This window comes from Malus sylvestris, chromosome 5 (genome assembly GCF_916048215.2).
Source record: "Malus sylvestris chromosome 5, drMalSylv7.2, whole genome shotgun sequence".
In the NCBI taxonomy this organism is placed as follows: domain Eukaryota; kingdom Viridiplantae; phylum Streptophyta; class Magnoliopsida; order Rosales; family Rosaceae; genus Malus; species Malus sylvestris.
Window position 1 is genome coordinate 47,020,606 of NC_062264.1, and position 10,036 is coordinate 47,030,641.

General features: G+C 39.3%; 2 protein-coding genes across 5 annotated transcripts; both read left to right on the top strand.

The window, feature by feature from the left end:
• The first annotated feature begins 2,608 nt into the window (after positions 1-2,608).
• On the top strand, positions 2,609-5,655 carry LOC126623497 (E3 ubiquitin-protein ligase WAV3-like). The gene is made up of 3 exons (XM_050292395.1): positions 2,609-3,157; positions 3,318-3,449; positions 4,081-5,655. Exons 1-3 carry the CDS (start codon positions 3,017-3,019, stop codon positions 5,506-5,508), a joined length of 1,701 nt encoding a protein of 566 aa, XP_050148352.1. The 5' UTR covers positions 2,609-3,016; the 3' UTR covers positions 5,509-5,655.
• A 257-nt stretch (positions 5,656-5,912) lies between these two features.
• On the top strand, positions 5,913-8,899 carry LOC126623499 (protein PHR1-LIKE 3-like). Of its 4 annotated transcripts, none has more exons than XM_050292398.1 (6): positions 5,913-6,319; positions 6,782-6,858; positions 6,945-6,957; positions 7,630-7,708; positions 7,805-7,874; positions 8,182-8,899. In XM_050292398.1, the coding sequence occupies exons 1-6, from the start codon at positions 6,127-6,129 to the stop codon at positions 8,650-8,652; spliced, it is 903 nt and encodes a 300-aa protein (XP_050148355.1). In that variant the 5' UTR covers positions 5,913-6,126; the 3' UTR covers positions 8,653-8,899. The 4 variants fall into 4 exon arrangements, with proteins under 4 accessions (XP_050148355.1, XP_050148356.1, XP_050148353.1 ...); XM_050292399.1 differs by having other exon boundaries at positions 5,914-6,319; positions 7,639-7,708; XM_050292396.1 differs by having other exon boundaries at positions 5,915-6,319; positions 6,945-6,999.
• The last annotated feature ends 1,137 nt before the right edge of the window (positions 8,900-10,036 follow it).

The following is a 10,036-nucleotide window of genomic DNA, read 5'->3' on the forward strand; positions in this document are numbered from 1 at the left end:
ATGCCAGCTTGCAAGCAGGATGCTGCTGTTCTAGGGGCATTGCTCGGTGCACATAAGTTGCGTGGAGACGTTACAATGGCAAATTGCATAGGAAAGCGGCTGGTGGAGTTAGAGCCAGCCAGCTCTGGGGCGTGTTAGTCTTAGCTAACATGTATGCTGCACATGGGAAGTGGGAGGAATTTGCTCCAGAATGAAGATGAAGGAGAGGAAAATGAAGAAAGTTTGGGGCTTTAGTCAAATAGAAATTAAGGGCAGGACTCATACTTTCTTTGCTGGGGATAGATGTCATCCTCAGGCTGCTCAGATTTGTGAACTGCTACCACAAATATTGGAGATGGGATACTCAAAGGGGCCGGAAGTCGATCGTATCTTTCTTTCTTGTAGATAATAATGAGTGACTAATAACATTCAACAATTCATATGAATATGAAAGTTGCTATATTATTTGCTCCCAGACCTGAGTCACATAGTGATCCCCTCTCCCAAACTTGTCCCAATGAAATTTCAACTCAATTAGGTGACTTATTTGCTATAAAAGGAAAACTGAAAAACATTTGCTAAACGACTATCAAACAACTTTTATTTGAAAACTAAAATAGTTATTCTGCATCTGTGTGAGCTACAATACGAACGGTTTGTTAACAGATTGAGGTGAGAAATGGTCGAAGAGAGTTGAAGGTTTGAGATTGGATTTTCTGTCTTAATTTGTTCAAATCATGGGGTTATAAAACAAATACTTCGAAAAGATTCTTCACCTGCCAATTGCTAATGTATCGGGGAGATATTTTTCAAATCTAGTAAATCATTTTGCTCATTTCTTGGCAACAATGATAAGTATTGAGACATGTAACTATATAGACAAAAAGAGAGACAAAAATAAAATTAGATGACCTAGATGTCGTGCCGTCCGTCTCTCTCCTAATTAATCAATTTAAAATTTAAATAATCAAATTATGATAGGACGAATGGAATTGATCGGGTCAGATACAAGGTTGCGGGGTAGGGTAGCGTTAGCAAATGAATAATAATTGAGTACTCACTTTTTGATTTGGTCTAAAAAAAAATGTCACACGTTTTTTTTTTTTTTTTTTAACTGAAGAAAAATAAATAACATGTCTATTATTTTTAAAACAATATAACATGTGTGACACATCGTTAAAATTGAACATTCACTAGTGAATACTCAAGTATTATCCTTAGCAAATAGCAAAGCTGGTGAGGACACTGAGAGGAGGAGGAGGAGGAGGACAACAGCAACCTTTAAATTGGCCTTTTGCTTCTTTTCATGTGCAAGAAAGAAGAGCAAGAGAAGGCTTTCCAATGGGCCATGGGGGGCATTTGTAATTTGGCATGTCTCTCACAAAAAAGGGAGAGATTCCCTCTTCCCTTCCCCTCCCTCTCAAGTCATTAAGTTCTCACTGACTGACTCAATTAGTCATTTCCAATTTAAAGTAAAATAGCTTTGAATATAGAATATGGAATATGGAATGCAGTGTGCAGATGCAAATAGAAGAGGAAGATAAACATTTTTGGCGCCAACCCCATCCACTTCCTTTTTTCTGTTCAGTCCAACTCCCAACTCCAACTCCAATCCATTCCCATCTATCCAGTTACTTTTGGTGTAGCCGCGTGCCATCATACTTGTTCTTTTTTACCAAGCTTTGAAATTCAAATCCAGACCAACGGTCTCTTTCTCCTCTTTTTACAAAAATTGTGGTCCGTCCGATGTCTTTTTCTCCTTTTCTCTCTCTCTCCTATCTTTTTCTCTTTAATTTGCTTTTCCTTATTTTTTTTCTTTAATTGCACCTAAATATTTTGTGATGATACTCTCACACATGCCACAATATGCATTTAGTAAGATGCAAGTCAGAAGAAATTATCAATCTGACTAATAGTGAGGCCATTCACTCATCTCTCAATAATTTTGACATAATATTAAAACGGGTTGTTTGACTAGGCCCAAATTGCCTTGTGTGAATTAACGAGTATACTACTTTGCCTTGCTTCTAAACTGGAATGACTAATGTGAAATCGGTTGCATGTGTGATACACCATGTGGTGGTCTTAATCGTGCGTGTTGAAAGGTACAAGAATCCACTGTCGGAAATTAGTTATACTAAAATTGATGTATGTTGAGTGGTTCCACATGGAATTACATCTTAAACGTATTTTGCAATAAAACCTTGTAAATGTCATGTTCATGTTGTGCATATGTTAAGATACTAATTGAGGAACAATATTGGTGTAATAAGTAGAGAATCGTTGACTTACTTTCTCTTAGAAAATTTGACACAATGTTATGACTTGTTATTCAAGCTAATAATGATGAGAATTTCATCTTCTACCTTCAAATTAAATATTAGATACAATTTCTTTCATTTGTTCTTAATAAGTTATATATCTCAATATAATTTTAAACACCAAGCAGTGCCACTGTGCCACAAAGCATAAACCGGCGAGAGAAAAGAAAAGATAAAGAGAAATAGGCGTTGTAGAAAAGAAAAGGGAAGAAATGATAAAGGTCGTTTGTGGGAGTATTTAATTGGTAAAGTGGTAGTACATCATTATAAAGCGCATATATATATACACACACAATATATAATATATAATATATATAGATGGGTGGGTTAAGGAGGTTGAGCGAGGACCGGCCGAGTGGGATAAATTGACAATAATTTAATTTTATGATGGGAGAAACGGGAACATCAACCATTAGGATTAGAATTTGAATTGGATGGAGTAGTTTGTATTTTGTAGTGGAGGCTGGACGAGAGGTGGGACAAATTTTGCTCAAGCGTGCAGAAAGCCTTGTCTGTTTGCGCTGAGTCTGCTCTGCTCCTTCAATTTCAACAAGCAGGTGCAGCCGTGCAGGTCCAGGTCAGTCAGGTTGTTGAACTTTGAAGGAAGGGAATCTCAACAACAAGAAAGAGGAATCAAGAGGATACCACCATCCATTACCCATAGGCAGACTTCTCTGTATTACTAGAGAGAGAGAGAGAGAAAGAAAGAGAGACGGATGGGAGGAGGAGGAGGGGCATCATCAAAACTGAGAAAAGCAGCAAAGAAAATGGCGGTGGCTGCTGCAAATGCATGTGGTGGTTCCTTTTCCCGCAGGAAGACCATCGTCTCCGATCATACCAACACTACCACTCCCACTGTAACTCTTACTTCCCCCTCCCACCCCAATTCAACTATTTATTATGCAAATCCACCCCTCTTTCCCCCCTTGTTTTTATCATTTATTTTACTCGGGTTTTCTTCTGCAATTGTATATTACCCTGTTTTAAGAATCACTTGTGTTTTCTTTGTTTTCACAGATCTCAGGTTCTTCAGCCGTGTCTCCAACAAACCCAACGAATGTCCAACCAGCAACAGCAGCAGCAAAAGAAGAAGAAGTTTCCAAAGAAAGGGAAATGACAATCAATTATAGCAATGTGCCTTATGCTAAGGTGAAAGTTGCACCCTGCCTCATCAATGATGATAATCTTACAAATTTAGAGTTTCATGTCAATCCATTTTTCATCGAGTTTACACTAGTTTTGTGGTAAACTTTTGGTGCATAATCTTCAAAATAACCGATCCAAAGATTGAATCCACTCTAAGCATAATAATTGTTGTGATTTTTAGTAATGACACGAATGAACAGCTTTCGTTGTAAGCCTCTTGCCAAAATGTTTTTTGTAAGTTAAAAGAACAAATAAGTAGGTTGCCAAAAAAAACAAGAACAATAAGTAGGTTTCCAAATAAGTAGCAGCACTTGATTGTTGCACCAGATCATTATATCTTACTCTTAATACAGTGATCTTATCATCTTATTACATAACTTTTGACCAGATGGCTATTGTTTGAGGATTTAGTCAGATTTATGAGGAGTTCCGTGTCCCTCCTTAAAATATCAGTATCATATTAGAACTACTGGTTTCTTCAATGCACGAGTAACAATTATTCTAATTTCGTATTAATATCCAGACCTAGACTGGCTAGAATGCAGTTCCAATCATTTTGAGCTCGTCACGGCATTATGTTTTCTTAGTTCCAGATCTGTCTCCTTACCTTTTTATTTGTTGATTCTTATGGCAGAGTTTGTGCGCAATATGTCTAGACCCTCTGAGTTACCATAGCAAGGGGAGCAGCCCAGGGCAGGCTATATTCACGGCCCAGTGCTCCCATGCTTTCCACTTTTCCTGCATCTCCTCCAATGTTCGCCATGGTAGTGTTACCTGCCCCATTTGCCGAGCCCATTGGACCCAGCTGCCCCGCAATCTGAACCCACCTTGGGGTTCCCTGTCTTCTTGCAACCGAGCTGACCCTATCTTCCAAATCCTGGATGACTCTATTGCCACTTTCCGCATCCACAGGCGCTCATTCTTGCGCTCTGCTCACTATGATGATGACGACCCAATTGAGCCCGATCACGTCTCTAGTTTCCCCCGTCTCCAATTCTCTTTGATACCCATCCCACATAGTGCACCCCCTAGTTTGTTTACTCCATATTCATACCATCCGCCCCCACATCACCTAAGCTGTAGCTCCTCATCATTGTTACAATCACCAACCAGGCCAAAGTCTTATACTATGTGTGCCTTCTCAGACAGAGCATACCTTTCTGTGAAATTAGCAAATCAACGAGCAACAGACTTGGTGTTGGTTGCTAGCCCCAATGGGCCGCACTTGAGGCTTCTCAAGCAGTGCATGGCATTGGTGGTTTTTTCCCTTAGACCAATTGATCGTTTGGCCATTGTTACCTACTCATCAGCTGCTGCTCGCGTCTTCCCTTTGAGACGCATGACATCTTATGGAAAGCGAACAGCCCAACAGGTTATTGATCGTCTGTTCTACATGGGGCAAGCAGATCCCGTGGAAGGGATCAAGAAGGGGATAAAGATACTTGAAGATCGTGCATACAAGAACCCAGAGTGTGGCATCCTGCATCTGTCTGACAGCCCAATGCGATCCTACCATGCTGCAATGGACATGGATGTGCCGATTCCAGTCCATCGCTTCCATGTAGGATTTGGATTTGGCACTTCGAATGGATATATCATGCATGAGTTTGAAGATTTGCTAAGAAGAATCCTAGGCGGCATGATTAGAGAAATTGAGTTGAGGATGAGAATAGGGGAGGAAGCCAGCAGAAGCAGTCGGATCGTGAGAATAGGAGAGCTAAGAGGAGGTGAAGAAAAGAAAATCTTGGTGGACTTGGGCGTGTGTGAACATATTTGTGTGGGATATAGCTACATTGAGGAGGGTGATGAGATGACAACAGGGGAAACAGTGGCGAAGGTAGGACTAGGAGATGATGTTGGTAAGAGTAGTAGTAGTAGTAGTAGTAATGCAACGGTTAGAGGAGGACGGGGAGGATTTGCTTGTGGTGCTGCATCAGGGACGAGTGGTGCAATCATCGGCGGGAGGTCTAGTACAAGTACTAGTAGTGTAGAAAGTTGGGACTACCATGACGCTTACATGGCTAGAAGATGGGCCAAGCATTTGCATGCCTACAGGCTTTGAATCAATTAATCCATTCTTGACATTTCACACTAGGTCTCGATGGATGGGCGTAGTATTGCATGCTTCATTTTGCTAGGAAGGAACCACACTATACTTTGTTATATTCAAACTTACAAATCAAATGTTTCATTTTATTTCTATCAACAACTGGGCTTGGACAACACTAATTACTAATTTACTTCGCAGGCAAGCACGCAAGCTGCACGGCTGTATGTTTGTTTGTTTACAAGAGACACCTAAACCTAAAGTAACATAATGGTAGATTTTCTCATGGCACTAATATACCACGTCATAATCGTTTCTTAAATAAATTTTTAAATACGCGACAGGACACTTATTAGACAATAACACACTATTTCTATGGAAGAAAATTTGAAAAGAAATAGTGCAGAAACGGACAAATTTCTAAAAGGCGTGAAACTGTAGCCGCAGTAAGTAGTACGGCAGTCATCTTTTCACCTTTGCCTCTCCTTTTTATCTTTCATCATCCACAAAATTCCCCATTTCCAAAACCAGCACCCAGGTCCCAGCTAAGCAAGAGGGGAGAAAAACAACTCTGGTTGTGGAGATTGGGTTTTGAGAGAGGATTTGGATAGAGGGAGAGGGATAGGGAGGAAGATGTTTCCGGTACTGATGCACGAAGGAGGAGGCATGGTTGGTGAGGAAGATATGCAAATGCAAGGTCACAGTCACAGAGGAGGAGGAGATCCTTGCCTCGTCTTAACTTCCGACCCCAAACCCCGTCTTCGTTGGACAGCTGACCTTCACGAACGATTTGTCGATGCCGTCACTCAGCTCGGCGGTTCCTCCAGTCAGTCTTCCGTTTCCCACTTTTCTTTTAACTTACTTATTGTTATTATCATTTGATAGGGTTTTGATTGATGAACTCAGATCCCTTTCTTTCACCTATTCTTCTCTGCCTGTGCTGTGCGGCTATGCCTATAATATTATAAAATTGAATTGAATTGAATTGAAGCTTGTTTCAACAAGCAATTAATAAAGATTGAATTTGAGGCTTGAGCTGGTAGCCTGCTACATCTGTGTGAAGATTGAATTTGAGGCTTGAGCTAGTAGCCTGCTACATCTGTGTGTGTGTGTGTGTATGTATGTATGTTTGTATGTATAATTCAGTCACAAATTAGAATCGGATGGAGCTCATCAGAGCTGCTTTACTTTCTAAATTCTAAGTTGGCTGCTAGCCGTTGCCAATCTCTCGCGTCCTTGAATCTTCAACCCGTTTAGGATTATGATGAGAGCTTCAATTTATTTGCAGAAGCTACTCCAAAGGCCATTATGCGGACCATGAATGTCAAGGGCCTCACACTTTTTCATTTGAAGAGTCACCTGCAGGTTTCTTTTTGGACTTAAATCAATTATCACGGTGTTACCAAAGTTCAAACACTTGTACCAACTTATTGTTTTTTGCTGCATTGCAGAAATACAGACTAGGTAAGCAATCGGGCAAGGATATGGCCGACATATCCAAGGATGGTACGTTTTCTTATAACTGTCTCTTTGAGCCCATTCACATTTGGTGCTAGTTTAGTTCCCTAAAGTTTTGTTGGGTTTTTTTCACAATGGAATAGGTTCTTTACAGTATGAAATAAGGGAGGTGGACATATAGGCCCTTGACAAAACTTTAACTTCAACTTGTAGCAAACTTATCCTTACAACCAAGGACAAAACTTGTAGCAAACTTATCTTTACAACCAAGAACATTGATAAGCCAACTAAGTTTCCACTTATGTATTGTGAGACAACAATTCTTTTATGCCCTGAGAATTTTTTTACATGCAGCCTCATTGTAATACAAGAGAGCTCAACACAGAAAACTCAATTTAGTTATGAATTTGGGAGGTTGCACTAGCAATACTTGAACCCTCAATCTTCAACTACGGGACCTTTTTTGGTTGGTTCCTGTGTTCCCAAAAACTTAAAACTCTAAGGATGTAGTACAACCAATTTATTCCCCGACAATAAGTGCTCGCTCTTTCTTCCCGGCCTTGCTACCTCTTAGATAACCATACTTTATGGCTGCCTATTTTAAATCCCTCTAAAAGATGTATTTTGTGAGTGGAAACTTAAATTTTGTGTCTGACTTGTTTTGCCAATCATTATGAGGATTGTCAGCTTCCTACCTTCTAGAAAGCCCTGCTACTGGCAATACTTCACCAAATTTGCCAACTTCTGATTTGAATGAGTAAGAGAGTTTTCAACTTTTTTCTCAGAACCTTTTGATGCTTAATATAGGTCATTTTACATTAAATGTGTGGTTTTTCCAAAATGTCATCTTCAGGGGTTATGAAGTTAAGGAGGCATTGCGAGCACAGATGGAAGTGCAAAGTAAATTACATGTGCAGGTTGAGGTAATGTAGGTGAAATGCGTGTGCTTGTTTCTATTTTCCCATTTTGTAGATTTTTTTTTTTTTTGTGAGGAGGATAGTTAAGAATGTGTGTTTCAAAGTGGACCTTATTACCATAAGTTCATAACCTTTGGCTTTGCTTTCAAGATGGAAGGCACAATTGCAATGTATAAAGTTCTTTTTGCAATTTATTTAGCTATCTTGTGGCGTTGCTTTTGGTATAGTATTGCTCTTGATATAATTCATGAAAGTTTAAATGCCAAATTAGCATCTACCAGGAAGTAAGAACTTGTTGCCTTTGTTATTGTAGGCTGAGAAGCACTTGCAGATTCGCCAGGATGCAGAGCGAAGATATATGGCCATGCTTGAGAGAGCTTGTAAGATGCTTGCTGATCAATTCATTGGAGGTTCAGTTACTGATACAGATGGCCATAAATGCCATGAATCGGGGAATAAGAACCTAAAAGGTACTTCCCTTGACAAGCTTGGCTTCTACTCGTCGCAATCCACAGATGCAGTTGGGGTTCATGGTATAGGTGAAGAGCTGCCAATTTGTATCCATACCCAGAGAGCTGATTGCTCCACTGAAAGCTGCCTCACGTCACATGAGAGTCCTGGAGGACTGACCTTGGAAGGATCTCCAGGTGGCGGAAAGAAAAGAATGTTGAGCTTGGACACCGGCAATGGATCTTTAATTTGGGGCGAAGCCAAGGTGAGAACCCAAGAGATTAGTGTAGCCCCAATTGATCCTCCTCATGGTATTGCTAGGTATGGCATGTAGGGCTGAATTTGAGCATGAACGTAGTGACGTCGTTTTGTTCACTCTGCGTTACAATATTTTCTTGCCCATTTGGTTGGCTGGAAATGAAAGTGAAAACAAGTTGTCTCAACCCCCAAACTGTAAATTCAACATACTGGTGGCTTAAATATAATGCACAACGAATTGCTTCGCAAATATAATATTTGCAAAATATTTGTTACGGGTGAAAGAAACTAAATTATGAATGCTTGTGGTTGAGACTTGAGAATTCTGTGGTGTAGCGCCTCGTTTAGTGTCAGGGTTGGATTGAATAGGAAAACTTGCTGGATTCAATAAATGTTGAATGAAGAAATGAATGTTTGCGTGTTTTGTTGTCCAACAAATGAATGCTAGCTTTTGTATACCGGATTATTATTGTTTTTTTTTTTTTAATTACAAATGATATTACTCATCAAATCTAGACTACAAGTGGAGGGAGAATTTGACCCCGTGACAAGGTAGGTTGAAGAGGAAGATCTTAATCACTAGGGTAATCCACCATTTGTGCATTCTTTTTATTCTTTTTATTTTTATTTTTAACAAACGATATTATCACCACTTGTGCATTCATAAATACAATATCTTTCAAATTAAATAGGGTTTTTATTACAAATGGTCCTTGAAATTGACCATCACAATCTAGATGGTCATTGAAATTGAAAATCAATCAATGTAGTCCCTGAAAATAGGTGTTGCAAATTAATGTGGTCCTTCCGTTACAATTTTGTTAAAAATTTTGTTAATGATGTGGCACATAAATGGGTCTTATAAGTCTTTTATTTCTTACAAATGGTCATTGAAATTGACCCATGACATCAACATGGTTCCTGAAATTGACATACGACATCAAAATAGTTCCTAAAATTGAAAATCGATCAATGTAGTTTTGCAAGTAAGTGTGCCAAATCAATGTAGCATTTCCGTAACAATTATGTCAAAAATTTTGTTATGTGCTGATGTGACATATAAATGGATCACACAAGTCTAATTAAATTAAAAAATTACAAATAAGTTTAATAATTTAATAGTTAATAAAAAGTTGTGAATCAAAAAATCCAGTTTTGCAATCACCTCCGATCCCAGTCCACATTCCTCTACCTCATTCGCTATCTATTCTCTAAAAGAAATCTCAAAACACCCATCTTTACACGTTCGACACCCTTCACCGAATTGAACTTGGATCGAGATCACCTTTGGTGACGAGTTGGCTGATTGACAACAACTTTTAGGACATCATCGTTAACATTTATGCGATCAACACCCTCACAACCTTAATCTTGGACAACTTGTTCAGCGCTTCCCTAGTGATATAGTGACTCAAAGAATGGTAAGGTATGCCTTAAGATAATGAGGTTATAACCGAGGT